General features: G+C 43.2%; 1 protein-coding gene across 1 annotated transcript in view; it reads left to right on the top strand.

Annotated features, from left to right (window-relative positions):
- Positions 1-25,052, top strand: part of LOC111752974 (teneurin-4-like) — a 373,456-nt gene that overhangs the window by 87,070 nt on the left and 261,334 nt on the right. Inside the window, exon 2 of the mRNA XM_064288756.1 lies at positions 12,576-12,683. Coding sequence (XP_064144826.1) covers positions 12,674-12,683 — 10 coding nt within the window. The 5' untranslated portion in view covers positions 12,576-12,673. The remainder of the gene's footprint in view (positions 1-12,575; positions 12,684-25,052) is intronic.

Below are 25,052 nucleotides of genomic sequence, written 5' to 3'. Positions count from 1 at the left end.
AGGATCCTCATTTGCTTTGGGGAGGGGCTGGTGACTCTTTAACATCCTGTAGCCATCAAACCTTGTTCATTTGTATAATTACTTTCACCAGTTCTTTGGAGAAGAGCAGTCTTTCTTTGTAGAATCTTCAAAGCATAATGGTTCTTCTCATTCTTATAGCAGTGGCAGCCCCAGAGGCCCAGCTGTATCTTGAACAATTATCTTCTGCTATATGAGACATAACCCGTACCCCACGTCCAGCCACATTCTGCCCGTGAGGGCCTGTGTTCAGTGGTTATTCCAGAGGGCTATTAAGTTGCTTTGGGGGACTCTCAGCTCTCTCTCTAAGTTGGTTAGTCATTTCCAGTCTGCCTTCTCTCAGACTGCCTTTCTCCCCCTCTTCTAGCTGGGAGCCCTTGCTGCTGGCGTGGGAGCTCTGGACAGAGGGGAATGCAGAGGAAGGGTTCAAGGGCAGAACAGAGAAACAAAGGCCCCTAAGTTTGTGCAGCCAAGAAAAAAACATAAAACAAGATGAGGGATTTGGGCTGGGCTTTTTTGTTTTGTTTTGGAGCATTTCAAGGAGCCAGGCATGCAGTTGTGTTTGGAATAAGAAGAAAGGCATAACTATGCAGAAGAAAATCCTTTTCAGATTTTATTCTGGCTGTTATTGGATTAAAGAAAACACAAAGAGGATTAAACCTTGTGAATGTATGAAGACTGTTACACCCAGACAGGAGGGGACCTGGTCTTTTTCTAATACAAGTTTGGACAGCATTTTGAAGCAGTGGGCTTACTTGTTCGTCAGCCACTACTTTGGTAAATTCAGCATCACTTGGAGCCACTCACGTTGCTTTCTTCTATTAACATAAATGACAATAGTGAATAAACAGCTGTGTTAATTAGGACTGTTGGTTGCAAGTAACAGAAACTGACCCAAAACAGAGGGACTTAGGCCTCACAGAGTTCAAGAAGCAGTTGAACCCTCCAACCAGAGAAAAGGCAGAGATGCAGTAAAAGTGGGATCAGGGTTTTAATTGTTAGGAATTTTTTTTTTTTTTTTGTCACTTTGTGTTGATATTATTTTCTTATACTTGTGAGCTTCATTCCCTGTTATTGCAGACCAGCTTTCCCCAGTGGCTGCCAAGAGTTCTCAAGTTTTTACATTTTTTCCATTTCCACTACTACAAAGAGACTACATTCTTTTCCACTTCCTGCTTCAAAAACTTTCAGGAAAGGATTCTAATCTTCAGTTAGGTTCTGGTCTATCTAAACCAGTCATCTGGAGCAAAGGGGCCCAGAACCACAGTTGACCCAGCTTTATTAAGGTGCATCCCTGAACCAATCAATAGTGGCCACAAGGAGTCAGAATCCTCTAAGAATGTGGCAGTTCTCAGTGGACTCAAGTATCTGTCTGATTGACTAATGACAACTTAAATCATTGTGACTTATAACAGCAAAAATTTTGTTCTTTCTCAAACTCCTTGTCCATTGTAGTCATTAGGGGTGGAGGAATAAAGGGAGTGTTTCTACTCATTATAGTCCCTTAGGGGCCCAGGCTTACAAACCATCTCAATTGTGTTGATCATCACAGCAGAATGTAAGAGAGCCCTGGAGGGTCTTGCATTGGCAATTAAATCTTCCAGCTACAAGTGATACAATTCTGCTCCCAACTCATTGGCCCGAATTAGTCACATGGCCCTATCACAGGGTAGAATCCCACCATGTGCTTGGAAGGTAGAGATCCACAAATATTTGGCAAACAGCAACTGATGACTCCCATAGCCCACATGATGGTAGCAGTTGAAAAGTGGTTTCCAGGAGAAGGGGGATGCTTTGCTCAGAGCAAGAAGGGTGCTGCCCAGAAAAATGAGTGGATAAGCATTACAGAGGTATCCCAGGCCAAGGAAAGGGCAGCGGGGAATGCAGGGAGGTGTTAAAAACAATTTGGTTTGAGTGGAGTTAGAGGATACAAAGGAAGAGTGGCTGGCCATAAGGCTGGAGAGGTACTAGACTGGACATTGAAGAGAACTGCTTGCACTATGGAGGAGTTTGGGTTTCACCCCAAAGACAATAGAGGGTTAATAAGGGTTTCAAGCTGAACAACAGCAGGGCCAGATTGCATTTTAGTAATAGTACTGGCAGGTGAAATGTGGAGGAGGGAATCGAAGTACACTAGGCCAGGGCAGGGCTAGGTGACCCACAAGGATTTTGTGGTTGAATCCACTGAATATGATGATTGTTTGGTGTAGGAACACAGTCACTTTGATTGCAACAGCAGACAGCAGAGATGGCTTCACAGAAATGTTGGCATCTGCACTGACTCCTAAAGAAAAAAGATGGCTTAGTGGACGCGGGAGGAGGGGAGGGCCTTGTGGGCTGAGAATATAGCAGACCCAAGGTCCTGAGAGTTAGAGCTTGTGTCTCTCCTGCACTTTCAAATCCCAGGATTTTTGACAGTGTTCTTGAAAGGCTTAAAAGGTGGATTAAATAAGATTAAGTTTTAGAAAATTGATAAAATTCACCACAGATATCACAAACTTCATTAGGTTGGTTTTAAAATATATGTATGTATTTATTTTTATTGTGGTAAGTATACATATAGGAAAAAAATTGCCATTTCAACTTTTTTACATGTACAATTCAGTGATATTAATTACTTTCATCATGCTATACAGCCATCAAAATTATTTGTTTCCGAAAAGCTAAGTACCTCCCAAGTAATGACTCCCTCTTTCCCCCTCCCTCTCACCCCTCATAGCTACTAGTAGATTTTGGTCTCTAAACATTGCCTATTCTATATATATCATCTGGACTGTATGAAGAAGAACATGGCCTCAGCATCAGGATTGGAGGAAGACTCATTAACAACTTGCAATATGCAGGTGACACAAACTTGCTTGCTGAAAGTGAAGAGGACTTGAAGCACTTACAGATGAAGATCAAAGACCCCAGCCTTCGGTGTGGATTACATCTTAACATAAAGAAAACAAAAATCGTCATGTCTGGACCAATAAGCAACATCAGGATAAATGGAGAAAGGACCGAAGTTGTCAAGGATTTCCTTTTACTTAAATCATTATCACCATCCATGGAAGGAACAGTCAAGAAATCAAACGACCTATTGCATTGGGCAAATCTGCCGCAAGAGACCTCTTTCAAGTGTTAAAAAGCAAAGATGTCACTATGAGGACTAAGGTGTGCCTGACCCAAGCCATGGTATGTTCAATCACCTCATTGCATGCAAAAGCTGGACAATGAATAAGGAAGACTGAAGAAGAACTGATGCCTTTGGACTGTGCTGTTGGTGAAGAGTATTAAATATACCACGGACTGCCAGAAAAACTAACAAATCTGTCTTGGAAGTGGTACAGCCAGCATGCTCCTTAGAAGCAAGGATGTCTCACCTACTTTGGACATGTTATCAGGAGGGGACCAGCTCCCAAAGAAGGGCATCATCCTTGGTAAACGAAAAAGTGGAACGTCCTCAACGAGATAGATTGACACAGTGGCTGTAACAATGGGCTGAAACATAGCGATGGTCGTGAGGATGGCACGGGACTGGGCAGTGTTTCACTCTGTGGTACATAGGGTCCCTATGAGATGGAACCAACTGGACGGCACCTAACAACAGCATGTATTTCATATACATGGGATCTATAATATTTGTCCTTTTGTGACTGACTTATTTCATTCAGCATAATATTTTGAGGGTTCATCCATATTGTAGCACTTGTGGCTTTTTGAGAAAAACTGTTTACTTCTCTGCTTATGCTTCCTTATCTGTCATGGCTTTTAGGCAGGGTTCTTGCATGTCCCAGGAAATGTGTGATCTTTCTCTGGTGAACATGGAGTATCTTTCCTCTTACCCCCAGTGAGTTGTACGTTGATGTGCTCCATGTATTCCACTCAACATTCCTTCTGACTGACGCTCCTGCAACAGCATAGAGCCTCAGGCATTTCAAAGGTAAATCTATACATGGGTCAGATGTGGGCAACACACCTGTGAGGATTCGTGAACCATAGTTTTGCCATGGCATGACATTAGCCACTACTGATGGCTGCACAGAGGAAGAATCACACGAGAGAATATCGAGTGGAAACCTAGACACAGCCTGTTGTTGTTGTGTGCCGTCAAGTTGATTCCGACTCACAGCTGCCTTATAGGACAGAGTAGAACTGTTCCACAGGGTTTCCTGGACTGTAATCTTTATGGGAGCAATTCTTCAGATCTTCTTCTCCCACAGAGCAGCCGGTGGGTTTGAACCACCAACCTTTTGGTTAGCAGCTGAGCACTTAACCATTGTGCCACCAGGGCTCCTTAGACACAGCCTGTAGGCCTGAAAATGGCAAACGAGCTCTGCCCAGCTTCCCACACCCAGAGACACTCTACCACAACACGTCCGGAGCTGGCTGGCCCAACCCACGGAGGCCCTCTAAAAAAGCTCTTTCGGGCCTTCATGAATGAAGACGCCCAGTAAAAAATTCACAGGAAAATTACATAAAACCATCTGCTGCCTTTATTTCCCCCTGTGTGCATTAAAAATGCACAGCTGCTCTACATGAAGCATTCCATTACACTGGGTGGTTCATGAGTTGGTCTTGACATTAAGGGCAGAGAGGAGGTAAGGTGGGAGGGGAAGTGGGGGTGAGCACACCCAGGGACTTCCACCTGGACCTGAGTCTTAGGGGCAGGACATTCCAGTTTTTTTCCACCCCTGTTGATGTGTTCTCTGAAGGAAGTACTGCTCTGTGTACATAGTCAAGTCTCACGGTGAGTGTGTGTATGTGTGGTTTTTTTTTCTTTTTAATCTGAAAATTGGTCTTTGAGTCCACAAGCAGCAGCTGCAGCTGCCATAATTAAAATGAAATAACCTGCTTCCTTCAGTCCTTAGGGAGAAAAGCTTTAAAAAAATAAAAAAAAAAAAACTTATATTCTAAATAGACTCGGGAATGTGATGAATCTCTCTTCTCTCCCTGTTTATTTGCAACAGGTTTTATGGTTTTGGCTTCCTCTGGGGTCAGGAGAAGGCAAGCAAGTTAACCTTTACTGGACATTTATCCTAACCTTATGCACTGGCCTCAGTTGTTCCAACTGCAGGATTTGAATCTAGTTTTGATGCTTCATTTCTTTCGCCTCTGCAATGCCCATTTCCAGCATCACATCAGACCCCAAATCTCTCAACCTGGTCTGATTCTGTCCAGGGACCTGGGAGGTTTGGCATTATTAAGATGTTATGAAGCTGTTGGCACGTATAATTGGCTTGGATTAGAAACCAAAGCTCTTAGCAATGTAACAAGGTGAAATATTCCGTGCTAATGATTTAAATTTTTTTTTTTTTTAATGATTTACATGATACTGTTTTGAAATGATTTTCAGAGGACTGGGTGTGTTCTTGAAGGTGTTGGTTAAAGTCATTCGCCAAACCAGGCTGGGAAAAGAAAATCCCAGGAGAACTGCAGGCTCTGGATCTCCAAATAAGGTAGCTAAGGCGGAACATAAAAGCCACTATGTGCGAGGCCCTGTTCTGGGGATTGAAGATCCAGCAGTCACTGTCTTCAAGGAGCCCCCAGTCTGGTGGAAGAGAAGGACATGCAAACAAATAATTATAAGACACTGGCAATAGTGGTAGGTCAAGAGTGTGACCAACTTGCTGTTGTTTGGGCATTTTTTTCCTCCCAGAACCCATTTCTTCAATTAAAAATTTGCGAGGGGAAGAAGAGAGAAAGCAATGCCCAGAATGTTGAACATAAAAAGACTAGAAGAAATAATAATGTATGTATTAAGGGTCAGCCATTTCAGAACCTATGGTACTGAAGGAGGAAGTACAAACTGTGCTAAAGGGAATGGTGAAGACAAGGCTCCAGGAGCTGATGGAGTACCAATTGAGATGTTTCAACAGACTGATACAGCACTGGAGATGCTCACTCATCTATGTCAGGAAATTTGGAGGACAGCCTGCTGGCCAGCTGACTGGAGGAGATCCATGTTTGTGTCCATTCTGGGGAGGGGTGATCCAACAAAATGAGGTAGTCATTGAACAGTGTCATTGAAAACACATGGAAGTAAAATTTTGCTGAAGATCATTCAAGGGCAGTTGCAGCAGTTCATTGATGTGGGGCTGCCAGAGGTTCAGGCTGGATTTGGAGGAGACCATGGAGATGGAATATATGAAGAGGAGCATGGCATCAGGATTGAAGGAGGACTCATTGGCAGCCTGCGATATGCAGAGGACACAACCTTACTTGCTGAAAGTGAAGAGGACTTGAGGTACTGATGAGGGTCAGGGACTACGCCTTCGGTATGAACTACACCTGAACATAAAGAAAACAAAAATTCTCAAAACTAGACTAATGGGCAACATCATGATGACTGGAAAGGATATTGAAGTTGTCAGGTATTTCATTTTACTTGGATGCTCAAGGAAGCAGCAGTCAAGAGGTCAGACGACGTGTTGCCTTGAGCAGGTCTGCTGCAGAAGATCATTTTGAAGTGTTGAAGAGCAAGGATGTCACTTTGAGGACTAAGGTGCACCTGACCCAAGCCATGGTATTTTCAGTTGCCTTATATGCGTGCAAAAGCTGGACAGTGAATAGAGGAGAAGACTGAAGAAGAATTGACACATTTGAGTTACGGCGTTGGCCAAGAATGTTGAATATGCCATGGACTGCCAGAGCAATGGACAGGTCTGTCTTGAGGAGGTACAGCCAGAATGCTCCTTAGAGGCAAAGACAACGAGACTTCATCTCACGTACTTTGGACATGTTGTCAGGAGGGACCAGTCCCTGGAGAAAGACATCATGCTTGGTAAAGTAGAGGATCAGCGAAAAAGAAGACCTTAAGTGAGATTAATTGACACAGTGGCTGCAATGATGGGCTTAGACATAGTAACCATTGTGAGGATGGTGTAGGACACCAGTGTTTCGTTCTGTTTTACATAGGGTTGCTATGAGTCTGAGCTGATTGGACAGCACCAAACAACAACACTTTTATCTCTGATCCATTATTATCATTCCCATTTAATAGTTAAGGAAATTTAGAGAGTCTTAGTGTTTTGCTCCAGGGTGCACAGCCTTACTGGGTGAGCTACAGTTCAGACCTACTCCATTTGCTTCCAACACCCCTGTTCTTGCCCCTGCACTGTGCTTCCTCCCAGAAAACCTATACCCTTGATTGTCAGGTGTATAGCTCAGCTGTCATCATGTCCCGTGTTTAGAATGAGGAAACCCTTTTTTGTTCCCTTAAAAGGTTGAAGTGATTCGTGACCATCAGCCGCAGGCTGCAGGTGTAATTATCCAGCTCCTGAGTGTATTAACAGTCCTCTGGGCAGTCTTCCCTACAGAATGAAGTCAGAGGCGCAAGACAGCCCACAGCATAGGAACACTGGGTTTCTCACTGACAGTCTACGTGACCTGAGTAGACTCCTATATATCCAGAAGGTGTTCTGCTGGATTTCTGGGTCCACTACTCCTTTTACTGCAGCTTAGCTGAGAAAGAAAAGACAAAAACAAGTAATCCCTGGAAGGGAGAAGAGAACTTTCCTGCCACCTTTGAAATTTTCTGCCAGAGACTGCTGTCAGTGTTTGTGGAACCTAATTCAATATGACCTCTTATCTTTCTGATGACTGGTAGCTGTGGGGGAAGTGGAAACCCTGGTGGCATAGTGGTAAAGTGTCATGGCTGCTAACCAAAGGGTTGGCAGTTCGAATCCGCCAGACGCTCCTTGGAAACTCTATGGGGTTGCTATGAGTCAGAATCGACGCGATGGCACTGGGTTTTTTTTTTTTTTTTTGGTGGGGAAGTTAACAAAAATAAGGGGACTCGAGTGGATATAGGAACTCTGCACTTCCTTCCACCTGGGCTCTGCTGAGAGGCAGCTGAAGAAATGATCATGTTTCATACACCGTAGATTATACGAAGAGTGTGTGTTGGGAGCAGAAGGACAAGTATCAGGCATACAGATGTCATTCATGTGCCATGTCACAGAACACTTTATGACTCACCTGGAAAGAGAAAGAACAGGGTGCATACTTTGTCTCTGCTGCTTTCTCTTTGGGAGATTAGTGGAAAAGAGCTGAAATTTCCCAAATTTCCCAAAGCCCCCTTTCCTCATCTGCAAATCTTTCTAGATTCAGGTAATGCTTGCCTGAAGTACCTGGGTGGTGCAAACAGCTAAGCGCTCAGCTACTAACTGAAACTTTGGTGGTTCAAGTCCACTCAGGGGTGCTTTGGAAGAAAGGCCTGGCAACCTATTTCCAAAAAATCAGACGTTGAAAACCCTATGGAGCACAGTTCTGCTCTGACACAGATAGGGTCACCATGAGTTGAAATTGACTAGATGGCAACATGTTGGTAATGCTTGTCTCCTGAAGTTGTTTTGAAGGTTAAATGAGATTGAATATGTCTAAGCAACTAACATCCCACCTTATGTGTGGCACGTGATTGGAAACTCTGGTGGCATAATGGTTAAGAGTTCGGCTGCTAACCAAAAGGTCAACAGTTCGAATTCACCTGGCATTGCTTGGAAAACTTATGGGGCAGTTCTGCTCTGTCCAGTAGGGTTGCTATGAGTTGGAATCGACTTAATGGTAGTGAGTTTGTTTGTTTTTCTTTTTGGTGCTTGCTCCAGCCACCTGCCTGTCCAATTCAGGTTTGACCTGATGTTATCGTTGTTGTGTGCCATTGAGTCGATTCTGACTCATAGTGACCTATATGACACAGTGTGCAAATCTTGCCATTTTTATCTTCCTAAAGCAAACCTCCAGTTAGATCACATCTCTGCTCAAAAGACTTCAGTGGCTCCCTCTCACTCACTGAATAAAAGCCACATCCTTTAGCCTAGCATTCAGGGGTCTTGCCTGATATACTCACACCACCTATTGTCTTAGTCATCTAGTGCTGCTATAACAGAAATGCCACAAGTGGATGGCTTTATCAAAGAGAAGTTTATTCTCTCACAGTCCAGTAGTAGGCTAGAAGTCTGAATTCAGGGTGCTGGCTCCAGGAGAAGGCTTTCTCTTGCTGTCAGCTCTGGAGGAGGGTCCTTGTCATCAGTCTTCCCTTGGTCTGGGAGCATCTCAGCACAGGAACCTCAGGTCCAAAGTGCATGCTCTGCTCCCGGCACTGCTGTCCTGGTAGTATGAGATCCCCAGCTATCTGCTTGTTTCCTTTCCCTTTTATCTCTTGTAAGATACAAGGTGGTGCAGGCCACATCCCAGGGAAACTCCCTTTACACTGGATCAGGGATGTGACCTTAGTCAGGGCGTTAAAATCCCATCCTAATCCTCTTTAACATAAAATTACAGTCACAAAATGGAGGGTGACCACACAATACTGGAAATCATGGCCCAGCCAAATTGTTACACACATTTTGGGGGGAACATAATTCAATCTATGACACCTATCCAACGTGATTTCCTCTCCTTCCTACTACTACACAGCCCACGCTCTGGAAAGCTGAGCTGTGTGCACACTCATTCTTTTCATGCTTTCTCCTTTCATGTCTTTACTCCTGATACTGAAGTACCTTCCCCTTTCCCCTCCTCCCCATCCTTCTGCCCCAGCCACTGGCTCTGGTGCGAGGCTGAGCTTAAATGATATGTCGTCCGCTAAGTCCTCCCTGATCTGTCAGCCAAGGTGATGTCTCCATCCCTGTCCTCTCATTAGGCTTTATCTGTCTTTCTCTTACAAAACTGCCAAGCATTATTGTTACTTGTCCTCAAGTCTTATTTTCCTAGCCAGCCCATGAGCTTCTGAGGGCAAAATTTGCTTTTAGTTCCTGAGTATATCTTGTATGGCTATCCAAGAGTGAGTATATGAATGAATGTGTGAGTGAATAAATGAATGGATGTATACCTTTCTAACTGGATTCCCCCACAACGAAGTGCTAGTATATAAATACCCCTAAAACCCTTTTGGGAATTCATAGGTATTTTAGTTTCATTAAAAGTAATTGTGACACTTATTGGAGGTTCTTTGAAAAAGAGAGGATTCAAGAATGGGAATAGAAAAGGGAATAAACAGAAGAAATGTGGCTGAGGTTTTCCCTCCAGCCTTGGCAAAAATGAAGGCAGAAGAAGGAAGAAACAGCCAGGAGTAAGAACTGTAGTGACGTGACTTGGCTTCTTCAACAAGGCAGGAAGGTTAAGGCACAGAAGGAGCGAAGTTATCGTCGTTGTGTGCCACTGAGGCGATTCTGACTCACAGTGACCTATATGACAGAGTGGGACTGCCCCATAGGGTTTCCCAGGCTGCAATCTTTACAAGAGCAGACTGCCATGTCTTTTCTCCCATGAAGTCACTGGTGGGTTCAAAGCACTGATTTTTTGGGTAGCAGCCGAGCACTTAATCATTGTGCTGCAAGGGCTCCTTGAAGTTGTCCTAGACAGATGGAAATTTCACTACCTGGACAATGGAAAGAAATTTGGGAAAGACCCCAAATCTCTGCCACATCAAACATCCAAGTCACTGGATATGACTGTCACCCCAGTGGGACACTCAGGGACAAAATCAACAACTCTGAATCCTAAAATACACAAGGCACTGGGCACCTGGGTTGAGGTCTAGACACCCAGAGAAAATGCCTCTTACTATGCCCACTGTTACAGCAAAGCAAAACAAGTTTCTTATCCTCTTTTAAACTTTGTGGGGTAAGCATCCAAGAGCAAGTCATGCTAAATAGAAATTAAAGGCACAATACCCATTATTACTAATTTGAGATATACAAAATGAAAATTGTATTCCGTTTAGCATACCAGTTGCCATGGAGTCGATTCTGACTCAAGGTAACCCCATGGTTTCAAAGTAGAATTTCTCCATAGGGTCTTCATGGCTGTGACCTTGTGGAAACAGATGATTGGGCCTTTCTTCCGAGGCACCTCTGGATGTGTTCGAACCACCAGCCTTTCCGTTAGTAGCACAGCACTTAACCATTTGCGCCACTTTTTTTTTTTTTTTTTTAGTGACTATAACAGTATTTGTAAGAATTTTTTTATGTTTACCTCCAAATTTTGTTTCGTTAATTTTATATCATCCCCTCCGGTCTTCTACACTGGAGTGTTCAAGAATCCAGCCCCCAAGGAAGGGACATTTTGTCCTTGGGAAGATCTTGGTGAACGTTTCTCCCTAATAGACTCACTCTGTTTAAAATAAAGAAAATTCATACTAAATACATATAATGTAGATGAAGGTAGCTAAATTTCACATGCAGGAGAATTTTGTTTTTAATGGGAATTACCAGTAATTCTTCACCTTGTGATAGGCAATAATGGCTTTCTTAGCTAGATTCCTAGGTGTATTTGGCAAATATGTATTTGGGAAACTTCTCATATAATGACTGTTTACATCAGATGGCTAAATATATCCTTCATGCCTTGTTATTTAGCCCCATGTGTCTTTTACTTGAAAAGGCATTTTGTAGTGACTGGAGTGAGTGTGGCAGTATGGTGAAGTGGAAATATACAGACCCCAAGTCCTGGAGGACTTGTTTTCAAATCCCAGTTCTTCCTCTTGCGATGATCTAAGGCAAATGACTTAAAATCTTTGAGTCTCTCTCACTCTTCTTTTGAATGGGATAGGATTTCTTTTATTCATTTAACAAACCTTTTCTGTGTACAGATATCTCCTTAAGCGCTGGAGATGCCAAGATGAATCAAATTCAGTCATATAATTCTAGGGACAGAAAGCACCCTGGTTCAGAGTTTTCCTCTTCCAAATGAGGAAAGTAAGGCTCAGAGAGGGCGGACGACTTGCCAGAGGCTGCAGTGAGATCAGCAATAGGGCCAGAACCACAACTCTTTTGTGTAATGAACTCTACCCAGGTGTATTCCCAGCCTAACACAGCCATGCAGTGTGTTACAGGGACGACTGGCCCATTTTACAGAGCTTACCAAGTTTCAAAAGGAGCCCTGGTGGTACAGTGGTTAAGTGCTTGTCTGCTAACCAAAAGGTTCGCAGTTCAAATCCACCAGCTGCTCCTTGGAAACCCTATGGGACAGTTCTACTCTATCCTATAGGGTCACTATGAGTTGACTCAACCCAATGGCAATGGTTTTTTTTTTTTTTGTAAGTTTAAAGGAGAGTTAAGTGATTTATTTGCCTGGAGAATCAAAGATAGAACTGCTGCAGCCTCAGCCACATGCTTCATCTCCACCCTGCCAATCACAGCACACAGTTAATCCTTCATTCAAAAAATACTCAGTTTCTGCTTTGTGCCAAGCCCCGTACTGGGTACCTGGGTTATAAAGAAGACTGACATTTTATCCCTGCCCTTGAGTGCTTTGAACCATTAGAGGAAACAGGCATGTAAACAATGACTGTAAGCCAAGAGCATTACTCCCACAGCACAAGATGAGATGGGAGAACAGAAGAAGGTGTACCCAAATCTCCTGGGAAGGCTACATGAAGGCATTATGCTTGTGTGGATTTGTAGGATGTTTATGACCCCACTTGCATCTCTTCATCACTATAGGACCAGGGACAAATCCCCTTTTTCCACTGGCATGAGTTTGTGATGACTGTTAGGGAGAGACCTGTGAAAAAAGGTTTGAGGTTACCCTGCCACCTTGCTCACTTGGGTACATATTCTCTTCTTCAACAGAAAGGGTCTCGTCCCACCCACCACCCTCCAGGATCCGATGGCCCAGGAGAGAGGCTGCAAGGACCACAGACACTGCTGACTCTTTAGAACGTGCTGACATGGAGCCAGGTCAGTCCCTTTGTCTGCTCTGATTTTCTGTGTCATCAACTGCAAATCTGTGTTATTGATTAGCAATTCCATCTTGAAAGCTGAAAGCATATATATTTCTGGTTCAAGGCTTTTTTTTGAAAAGCATCATGGGAAGGAGAGGATGTCAGGCCAGAGTGAAGGTGGTCTTCTCAGGGAACAGATGCAGTAGGGGGGAAGATGAGTGGCAGCCTGGATGGTAGGAGGTCTTAGCAGGCAAGGGTCAGACATCTAGCGGGGATTAAGTTGAGGGTCTTAGTATCACGCAGGTTCAGGACCACAGAGGTAGCAGTGGAGATTAGGGTCTTTCTAGGGTCCAGTAGACCATCTTACAGGGCCTAGAGTTTGGTGGTTACACCTCAAGCTGAGCTGAAGTGAAACCAGAGACATAGTTGAGAATGAAGTTGGGGGCAGCTGGGTGGGAGGTTGTCCATAGGGTAGGTGGCCTGGAGGCTACGTCCAGCTTCCAGATGACCCTAGAAGCTATTCTTCATATTGCTGTGCAGAAGACAATGATGTAAGCCGTACAAAAAGAAGTAGGAAGTGGGTTGTTTGGGAAAAGTGGAGAGATGTTTCCAGCCTAGCAGGTGGCCTGGAGGCTACATCAGCTTCCAGATGACCCTAGAAGCTATTCTTCATATTGCTGTGCAGAAGGCAATGATGTAAGCTGTACAAAAAGCAGTAGGGAGTGGGTTGTTTGGGAAAAGTGTAGAGATGTTTCCAGCTTAGAGGAGTAACATAGCACAGAGGAAGTGGAATCATAAATGGAGGCTGGGTCATCAATGAAGGCTGAAGAAGCAGAGCAAGGAGCCAGGAGCAGAGGTAGTAAGCCCTTTATTGATAACAACCTGCTATGAACCTGATTGGATTGACACAATGCCTGCAACAATGGGCTCAAGTATAACAATGATTGTGAGGATGGCACAGGACCAGCCAGTGTTTCATTCCTGTTGTACATAGAGTTGCTATGAGTGGGAACTGACTCCATGGCACCTAACAACAACAGCAACTTGAATCTACTGAATACCAAGCACTTTTTCTAATCTTTGGACAATCTTCCAAGGCTGAAATGTAAGTCTTGTCAGGCTCAGTTATCCTGCAGTAATAAATTAACTCCAGAATTTCAGTGGCTTAACACAGCAAAGATTTATTTCTTGTTCATGCTATATGTCTATCCCAGGTAGTTGAGGTGCTCTGCTCTCTCTAGTGACTCAGGGACCAGGCCAATGACAGCTCTGCCATATTTTAGGTGTTCTACTTGCCCCATATGGCCTCCTTGGTCTCTACAGTAGGGAAAGAGATAGCTGGGAGGTCGATCACTGGCTCTTAAATGCATCAGCCCAGAAGTGACACACAGCTTATTGGCCAGAAATAATCACATGATCCTGCCTGATTTCTTGGGTGCTGGGAAATGTGGGGAAGATACAGACATTTGTTGAGCAGCAACTGCCTCTGCCACAGTAGATATTATTACTTCCATTTCACAGATAAGGAAACTGAGGCTCAGGGAAATTAGCTATCTCATCCAAGGTCTCCCAACTAAAAAGTACTAGAGCCTGAACCTTGCATAATCTCTGATTTAATCACTTATTTAATTATGATACAAAGACATATTGAATACTTAGCATAGGCCCAGCAACATGCTACAGCTCTAGGGATACAATGAAAAACAAAAACAAAGGTAGCTCCCACTTTTACCCTGAAACATGTTTAGCTCCAGAACGAGGTACATGCACTGCATGAAGACAAATATTTCTCTAAGGAGATTTGTACTGGACTGAATAGTGTCCCCCAATAATTCATGTTCGAAGGCAAGAATCACTCCTTATCTTTGAGCCTCTAATAACTAATGTTTGTTGACCTGAGCCCTAAGTGGACCAGAAAACCATCTGGAATTGCAGCCTGGGGGCCCTTTTCTTCCCCCTCTGTGTGTCCCCCTCACCCACAGTCAGGAGGCAGGAGTCCTTGTTGCCAACTCAGCCTCCTCCTGCTTAACACCTGCCTCAGAGATCAGGAAGACGAGGTAAATGGGACACTAATGAAATTCAGAGAGAAAACTAAATTGGGAGGTGTTGCAAACACCATGGAGGAGGGAGACAAGATTTAAAGGGATCTCTCCAGTGTGTGGGGAGCACGATGAATATAAAGGGCGCCAAAGTTAGTGTCACACAAACGTCCTCTAACACTTACATATTGGGTGACCTTTGCAAATCACTTTAATTCTAGGGACTTCACTTTTCTGTCTTTAAGTTGGGAGCTTTTTTACTGATTGACACACTTATTCACTCATGACTTTCCACCCCCTTGCCAAAAAGGATTTGAGTGAGTTAACAACTAAAACTGACTAAATAAATGAAATAAGACTAAAAACATTTAATGCAAAACTCAAGGTAGAAAGTGAGAACAAAAAAGGGAGGAAGAAGAAGGAGATGGTCAGGGCCACTCAGAAAAGGGATTCCTAGGAAAGAGACTCGAAACCACTGCCCTAAGGACGGTGTAGGGCTCTTGTGACAGGCAGAAGGGACCATGGAGGCTAAGGACCTTTAAGGATCACAAAGCTCTGGTCAGACATTATCAGTAATGACCAGTGTTTCAGACCACTTTCAAATCCATTATCCATTCTTTCAGTTATAGCCATCAACTATCTGCTATGTGCCAGGGATCCCATGGGGTACTTTTCTGTCCCTTATCTTACTGAATGCTCACTATACCTTGCAAGGTTGTCTTTTCAAGTTCATTTTAGAGATGAGGCTACTGAGGCTCAGAGACCATGAATTATCTTTTCAGTAAATGGTGCTGGGGTAACTGGATATCTACATGCAAAAGCATGAAATTGGACCCCTTCCTCACACCACACTCAAATATCAACTCAAAATGGACCATCAACCTTAATGTAAGTGCTGAAACTATAAAATCCTTTGAAGAAAACATAGCCATAAATCTTCATGACCTTGGATTAGGCAATGGTTTGGTACAAACAAAATGAAAAAAAAAAAAAAAAAAACAGACAAATTGAGCTTTGTCAAAATTATAAATGCTTGTGTTTCAAAGAATACCATTAAGAAAGTGAAAAGACAACCCCTATAAGGGACTGTTATCCAGATTATGTGAAGAACAATTACAGCTCAGCAATAAAAAGATGAACAGCCTAATTAAAAAATGGGCAATGGATTTGAACAGGCTTTTCTTCAAAGAAGATAGACAAATGGCTAATAAGCACATGAAAAATGCTCAGCATCATTTGCCATCAGTGAAATGTGAATGAGGGGCATTAGCTCACTTGTTTGGGCCCTGCCTCTCTGAAACCAAAGCCTCCTGACAACACACCTCTCTGATCCTGGGGTAAAGGTTAGAGCTAAGAGAGAAAGAGGACAGGGCCTGGTGTCAAAGGTTTTCATATGAAGAGGAAAGAAGAGGGAGGACCAGGGAGGGACAGGGGAAGACCAGAAGGTACAGCTAAGCAGTAGGCTACCTGTGAGCTCTTCTCCCAGTATTGGACCGAAATTGCCACCTGAGAAGTTTGCACAAGGATGACGGGCAGTGGTTCTCAAACTTTTTGGTTTTAGGATCCCCTTTTACTCTTCAAAATTATTGAAGGTCCCCAAAAATGTCTGTTTATGTGGGTTATAGCTATTGAAATTTGGCATACTAGTAATTATTAGCACTGAAAAAATGTTAATTTTTTTGATTCATTCATTTATTTTAAAGAACAATAATAAACCCTTGCCTTAACATAAATAACGCATGCTTGTGAAAAATAGCTTTTCCCATACAAACAAAAACTCATGGAGAAGAGTGGTATTGTTTTACAGTTCATAAATCTATTAATAGACATTCTGCTGTGCATTTGATCTGGAAAACTCTACTATATATACTCACAGGAGAGTGAGAATGAAAAGGGCAAATAATGTCATAGCATTCTTACAAATAGTTTGGACTTCAAAGACCCTCTGAAAGGGTCTTGGGGATGCCCAGAGCTTCCTAGACCACACTCTGAGAACAGTGGGTGCAGGAAGCGAAAGATCTTTACTACACAGTTCAGAAGATTGTGGGGAAGAAGTCAACTGCAAACCTAATAAAGAGAGGAAGGGGAGTGTCATAAGGGAAGTAAGAACTATTTTAATGTTTAACCCACTGCCATTGAGTCGATTCCAACTCATAACAATCCTGTAGGACAAAGTAGACCTGCCCCATAGGGTTTCCGAGGAGTAGCTGGTCGGCTCAAACTGATGACCTTTTGGTTAGCAGCCAGGTTTTTAACCACTGTGCCACCAGGGCTACTTTTAATGGACAGGGAACAGGAATTTTCCAGGAATGAAGCCTGGCTGCCTTGAGAAGGCTCCAGGCCTTTGCACATACTCTCTTGGCCCAGAATGCTTTCTCCCATCTTGGTCTACTTGGCAAAATCTTGTTCTTTAAAGTTAAGCTTAGGTGTAATTGTCTTTGGAAAGCTTTCCTTATCGTCCTTAACATTCTGGAGGCTGAATTAAGCTATTCTCCACACCGCACCCTGGTATGTGCTGCTAGGGTGAGTATTTTGGTAAAAGAATGGTTGGAGGATTCCAAAAGAAGGTTGAGGCATATTGGTGGAAAGCTTAGGTTGCCAGGCAAAAAAGTTGGGAATTTTTTGTTATTGTTGCTTAAGAAGTGAGAAGTCATTGAAAGTTTGTGCCCACTCTACTTAATGGTATACAATTTTATACATGCAGAGGACAGTCATCAAGGGGCAGATAAAGGTCATCCACTACTAATTCTAATTCATTAGTAAATGAAGTAATGTCAGTTATCTAGAAAAGAAGAAGTGTGGGAAAGAAGGAGGAAGGAAATAGTTGAGCACCCTCTATGTACCAGACATTTGTCATATTATCCAGTTATCACAATCAAAACCAAAAACCAAACCCATTGTTGTTGAGTGAATTCTAACTCATAGTGACCCTATAGGACAGACTAGAACCACCCCATAGGGTTTCCAAGGAGCAGTTGGTGGATTTGAACTGCTGACCTTTTGGTTAGCAGCCTGAACTCTTAACCATTGTACCACCAAGGCTCCATTATCATAATAGTAATGTGTGTTTTCTCCATTTTATAACTGAATAACCAAGGGTTTCTCCCTTCAAAGGCTACGTTGGGAATAATGGCAGAGCTGAGATTCAAACCCAGGTCAGTCAGCCTCTAATGCCCATGATTATTTTTTCCACTATTCTAAGGGCTTGGTGCCATTTGTTTGGCTTAGAGTGTTTACTGCGACATACTGCTGTTTTAAAAATGTCTTTCTATCCTATCTTTCCAAATATACATTTTAGCTCTTTGAAGGTTGAACATGAACACCAATTATGCTCCTTGGTTCCACCCTTTAGGAGGCTACCATGAGTCCTCAATGACTCTTCATTTCTGTATTTCTTATTTTTCGCAGAAGACATTACCAGATTGAGATGTTAATCCCAATTACTATTAAGTGGTCAGGATTTACTAGAACTTTCCATCCTAGTTGATGATAGAAACCAGGGAGGTCAAAGGACTTGGGACAGATTATAATTTTTCTCAGGAATAGGTGGAGAAATATTTCTAGGTGAAACACCCTAGTTCGTGTATAAATATTGAGTAAGGCAAAGAAGGCTTATGAGGCTAAGAATGTATTGTCATAAAAAAAAAATTGTCATAGAAGGTGCCAATTATGTCACTCAAGCTTACTGCAGGATCTTCAAGACCATTTGTCCATCCTCCTGGTTTCCTTCACCTCCCCAGGTTTGCACCTTTAATCTTGGATCTGGACTCAGGGCACCTGGAATGCCTACCACCCTACCATGTCATCATCCTTTCGGTACCCAGTATTAGTCAGTGTTCCTTGACCTAGTAAACTGATAGATGGTCCTAGAGAGGAGGAAGGAACAGGTAACCTGGGGTCAAGATGAATTCCAAAAGGTGCCACCAATTGTGCTTAAAACCCAAGAGTTCCTTGTCTCCTCAAAGAAAGAACCCCTGTGAGTAAAACCACTTCTGGTCCCAGCCTCTTATTTATTTTTTAGGAAGCGATATCCAGGTAGCCCTAGAAGGCAAGTATGGAATTCTGCCCTTCCACAAGGTTTGCTGGAGTTGGGGTTGGCAGAGTGAGCACTGCCACTGCTGTGAGTGTTGCCATCCTCCTGAAATCTCTTTTACATGATCCTCATTTACGTATCCCCCCGTCGTCTGAAAGATGCTGCTGAGCAGTCCTGGGTGTGCATTTACAAGCCAAATGTCTGTTTATTTCCAAATGGGAAGGTCAGTGTCATATCCTTGGTGGATTCAATTACCAAATCCTGCAAAATCATAGGGCTTGCTTCCTATTGTTAATTGCGTTTTCAGCTGCACACCCTCACCCGGGGTGGCCAGTTTAGCCAAAGCAACCGAGAGAGTGGTCTGGAGGCCTGTTCCAAGAGTGTGAACCTTTATGACTGTACTGCCTTGATCTACCTGCTATGAAATGGATGTATTTACACATCTTCCACCCACCACCCCTTTTGTGAAAGTTCTCCCTGGTGGAAAAGAACAATGAGTCAATATCTGTAAGCCCAGAATCTTTTGACTCTTTGGATTCTAATCACGGTGGAAAAGTCAAGTGTGCAGAAAACCTTCCAGAAGAGAGAACAGACATTTGTTGAGTACCTATTATGTGTCAGCCACTGCACTAGACATTTCACAGTCCATTTAACTCCCACAACTACCCAGTGAGGTAAGCGTTGTTGTTTCTGATTCACAGATGGGCCAGTGAAGCCTCAGAGAGGGCCAGTGCCTTTAAGTCACACAGCTGGGAAGTAGGGGAGCCTGGAATTGAATCAAGGTCACCTACTTCAAAGCTCAACTTCATTCCACTGGATTGAAAATAATAGCGGTAACACCACCACCAAGAGCTACCATTTTTGGAGTACTTACTGTATGCTTGACATATATAACGGTTCTAAGTGCATTGCTTATATTAGCTCATTTAATCCTTACAAAAGCCATGTGATATCAGGTACTGTTATTATCCTCCTTTTACACATGAGGAAAACAAGGCATAGAGAATTACTTTCAGAATGAATAATTTTCCAAAAATGGATAATGTTTTTAGATACATCAGAAGGTAAGCCCACAGTAATCTGTCACTGTTTGCTGCTCCATCATGAATAGCTATTGTGTAAAGTAAGCACAGGCCTTCTTCATAGGCTATGCTTATTAAATATTTGGCAGTTGATAATTCATGGTATTATTGCCACCCCACTAGAATGGGTATTTTGGCTGCTATTAAGAGCCTGTGCTAGTCATTCAGCTGCCCCATGCTATGGGAGACTTCTGGTAGGTCAAATAATCCTGGAATATAAGACTCTAGCATGCTAGAAGGTCATATAGTGTAGTGTTAGAAAACAGGATCTGAATTCGGACCACTGGGACCCGATCCTGGCTGACTAGCTCTGGGCAAGTTACTTCATCTCTCTGTGCTTCAGTTTCCTAATATATAAAATGGGGACAGAAGAGCCCATGTGTCAGTGGGCTATTATGAGGATTAAAAATCATATAAAATGCTTATAATCATGAGTGGCACAAAAAACAGGTGCTCAATAGATGTTATCTGTTGTATTATAGGATATGAGTTTATGGAATTAGACTTAGGCGATGATCTTGTTCTACCCTTTCATTTACAGGTGAAGCAACTGAGGCCCAGAGACAGGCAGTTATTTGCCCAAGTCACATAGCATTTTAGTTTTCTGATTCCAATACCAAAGCGCATTCTGATTCTAGAGACCGTATCTAGGACAGCAGTTTTGAGAAGCCCATGTAGCAGCCCATTTCTGGCAGTTTTAACTGGTTATCTTTCAATCTGCTTGATTTTTTTGACAGTCTGTTGTTCTTTATTTATACTTTCAATACCCTTACATATTTCTTTAAAAATAGTAAAAAAGGACCCAGACCCAGTGCCGTTGCGTAAACATGTATTTTATTTTGACTCTTATAATTTCAGTATCTGTAGTCTTCATGGGTCTGATTCTTTTGTTCATTGTTTCTGGTGTCTCTTGCTCATGGTGACTTGTTTCCTCGTGTGTTCTGCATCTTTTTTTTAAATTGTGGGCTCATGATTGTTAAACCTTATGAGACTTCTTTCAGGTCTGAGTTCAGGTCTTATTGCTCCAGAGAGGATTTACATTTGTTTCTGCCAGGCACCTGGAGGAAACACCAACTTGGCATCACTTTATATCAGAGCTTCGAACTGGTTGAAATCAGTTCAGTCGTGGCCAACCAGGCAAAACCAGAATAGACCCGAATTTTTAAAATGTGGCTGATCTGGAACCATAACCGAAATAGGAGAAATTATGGGTCAAAGCCCTGGGATGGGAGACTCGGAAGAGGCATAGTGAGCCCTTTCAGGCAGGGCTTTGAACCACCTGGGAATCTTGTTAAAATGGAGATTCTGATTCAGTTTATCTGGGGTGGAAATGCAAATTCTCAGCAGGGGTTTAAAATGGAATGATCCAGTTCGAAGCCCTGCTTTCAGGAGCCTGGTGTGTGAGATTGGATTATTGCCAGGATTGTGGAGAGCAGCACACATTCAAAACCGTGCAGTTCGCTACCGTCTTTGAGAGGGGCACTGCAGTTTGCAACTCTGTGCAAAATCCTATGGGTGAGAGATTTGGCTGCTATGTCATATGTTCTCTGCTCTTGTTTTCTAAGAAGGAGATTAAATTTCTAGCAGTGCTTTGACCCATAATTTTTCCCATTCTAATTATGGTTCTGGTTCACCCAAATTTTAAAAAACCAGGTCTGTTTTGGTGTCACTTCCTTGGCCATGACTGAACCGGGAAAACCAATTCGAAGCCCTGCTTTTCGTATTAATTCTCAGTTTTGAATGTGTTTTTTTTTCTTGGCCACAGGTAATACATACTTAAGCCCCAGACCCATATGAGGGACATTTTGGAATTGGGAACTCTCCAGGGAGACTGTTATTTTTCCCTATCCTCTTTCAAGTGCCAGGGCTGTTTCCTTACTGTCTCCTTCTGGGGTGGGTGGGGTGGGGGGGAGTCAGCATGAAATTTTGTTTTTTTTTATTTTTCTAAATTACCTTTTTACTGAGGTTGTAAATATAGCCTCTGGGAGTCCCAGCCTTCAGTGGGGGTGTCAATTTGACTTCCCTTTTTTGAGGAACCCTGGTTTTGTTTTCTTTGTTGAGCCTTTAAAATCAGAAGCCCAGCCCACCAAATACTGGCAGATATCCCAGGAGAGCCATCAGCTTCTGTACTTGGTAACCTGTGTGGATTCATGTTATTTTGTCATTACTTTGGCCTCCGAGGATTTTCTTCTTTTTCTTGTCAGTTCATCCATGTATTTAAAAATAAATCAGATTTGTTTGTTTGTTTTTTAATCTGGTATTTTTCCATGTTCTGCATTAGGGAAATTCTTTAGGGCGAGTAGATGGCCATTGGTATGAAAGTAGGACTTTATTAGTTAGAGCTTTCCGGGTTATTACTGGCTGGCAATTTACTGTATTTTTATTCCAAGGTCCATCTGTATGCTGAGAGCAGAGGGGAAGATTGCACGCAGCAGACCCAAGTCTCTGTCTTTCAGTGACATCTCCATCATTCTTCTAACCTCTTAGCCTATGCTTCTCTCAGCACAACAGGGGTCTTGACTAAGCATAGCACCTCTAAAAACCCGTTGCCGTAGAGTCGAGTCGATAGTACCTCTAGCTGTTGCAAAAACCAAACAGAAAACCTTTTGTTTTGAAAGAACGTGCCTAGAAGGAACAATGTCCTAAAGGCATACCTGTATGCTATTGCTGTGATCCAGTGACCCAGGCACTTGGTCCCGGCTAAAGCATGAAGCCAGTGAAGCAGAGACAGCATGAGCCATCTTAAGTTCAGTTGCCCATCTGTTTATTCGTACCACAAGCATTTGTTGAGCACCAAGCTATACCTGTTAACCCAAAGGTCAGCAGTTTGAATCTACCAGGCACTCCCTGGAAACCTTACGGGGCAGTTCTGCTCTGACTATAGGGCCACTATGAGTCAGAAGAGACTCGACGACAATAGGTTTTTGGGTTTTTTTTAATTTTTTATTATATGCCAGGCACTGTGTTAGGTTCTGGGATGCAGAGATGAGTAAGCCATAGTTCTTCCTGTCATGGACAATGACATTTACATGGAAAGCCACTACAGAGAATGATCATTGCTTTGGCAGAAGGAAGCTGGAGCAGCGAAGAACTAACTCAACCTAGGGTGGGGGGTATCCAGGGAGACGTCCCAAGGAAGTGGCATGTGAATATAAAGCATGAGGAATAGACAGCAATTCCTGAAACAGAAGGACCACAGATCACTCAGGCCCTCAAAAGAAAATATGAATGCCCTACTTGAGAAGAAATTTTCCAGCTGATTTTCCTGCCCTGGAATTGGTCCATGAATAAGCATCACCCTCTTCCCCTCCCAGGATCATACTTTGAAAGCCACTGGTGCAATGTATGCAATAAGAGGGGCAATAATGTCCCCAGGGAGAGGGGTGAAATTGGTTCTTGTTTGGGGGGAATGAAAATTTTAGCTATTATTATGGTTTGTGTCCCTTTGGAAGGCCACAGTACATTAAAAAAAAAAAAAAAACTATATAACCAAACCCATTGCCATTGGGTTGACTGTGACTCATAAAGACCCTTTAGGACCAAGTAGAACTGTCCCATAGGGTTTCCAAGGAGCAGCTGGTGGTTTCGAACTGCTGACCTTTTGGTTAGCAGTCGAGCTCTTAACCCCTGTGCCACTAGGGCTCCATACAGTATATATGTGGTATTAAAACTGTAGGAAGCAGAAGATGAGGGAAAAAAAAGTCTATAAAGGCTCCTTGGCCGGATATGGGAGTGAGGGTCAATATTGGAAAAAAGGTTGAGAACCACTGGTATAGCTGAATGAACAGTAGCACCGGAGCCAGATCCACCTAGGTTCAAATGCTGCATCCTTCACTTAGCCACCAGTTGTAACCTTGGACAAATCAATCTCTGTGTGCCTCAGTTTTCTCATCTGTAAGATGGAATACTAATACCACACCTCACAAGGTTGTTCTGAGGAATAAATGAATAATATATATGAAGTTCCTGGCACTCCATAGGTGATCAATAAATGTTATTATGTGTTAGTTCCCTATCCCCATCCAGCCCAACACATACCTATTCAGGAGAGGTCCCAGGGCCAATGAGATTTGTTGAGGTTGGGAGCATTGTAGATGATTTATGCCACAGGCTGGGAGTAACATCCTTGGGAGAATTCCCCTCTCTGGAACCACATAAATGTACAATGTCCCAGGAGCTCTTGGGATTATCTGAGAGGGCTCAGGTGATCCATTTGAATCACCAAAGACAGCATTTTCTGATTCTTCCTTGAGAGACAATTAATATTCAACCTGTTTGGGGTAATTAGTGTCAGGAAAGCTGAGAAATCTAGGTAGACTTGAAGTTTGATAGTGACTATCTTTTAAGGAGAGTTGGGGTTTTCTCGCCAACGTGGGTTGCAAGATAATTTGAGGGCTTCAACTTTAGCACTTGACTTCTAAAGCCTCTGTTACACCATTTTAGGAAGAAACTGTTGACCTAGGACCAGGCAGGCTTGGTATGATTACAGGAGAGAGCAACCTGTGGAAGGAGGGGGTAGAGGATAGCAGGGGGAGTCAGGAGAGGCTTTCAGAAGGAGGCACCGATGCTAAGATGGATCGTGAAGGAAGGTTGAATTGCCTTTCTCTGTTACCACTAATCATCTGTGCTTCCCTCTGTCAAGATCCTCACTAGCACTTCCCAGTGAGAGCCTACATAGTTTAGAATTACCTGAATAATGCCTGGCATGTAGTAGGTCCTCATTAAATATTTGTTGAATTAATAACCAATTGGAATTGTAACTAACATTACTGTTAAATAAAGTGTTAGGTATTTTACTGTATTCTCTCTCTTAACCCTCATACCAACTCAACTATCATCTTCATCATCATCACCACCATTTGCATTTTATGGATGAGGAAATTGAGCCTGAGAGAAGTGAGACTATTGCTCCCAATGACTAAATTGCAGAGCCAGGGTAAACAGCAGCTGCTTGACTTCGAACCCTGCACCCATATTCATTGACTTTGCTGGATATTTCTGAGGGCCAGGCTGATTCAATTCTGAATCTCGGTGCCCAGCACAAGGCAGGGAGGGAAGGAGGGAGTGAGGCAGAGAGAAGAAAGCCTGGCTGTTCCCCTCATCCCAACCCTGTCAGAGCAGGAGCAGTCCTCACAGAGAGGCTGTCACTCCTGACTCTGCCTGGACCTGCCCAACTCAGGCGCGACTGGCAGGTATCCCCCTCCATATCCCTGACACACAGAAGATAGTAC

This window comes from Loxodonta africana, chromosome 7 (genome assembly GCF_030014295.1).
Source record: "Loxodonta africana isolate mLoxAfr1 chromosome 7, mLoxAfr1.hap2, whole genome shotgun sequence".
In the NCBI taxonomy this organism is placed as follows: Eukaryota; Metazoa; Chordata; class Mammalia; order Proboscidea; family Elephantidae; genus Loxodonta; species Loxodonta africana.
Note: the sequence above shows the minus strand (reverse complement) of the source record. Positions and strands in the feature narration are given on the sequence as shown.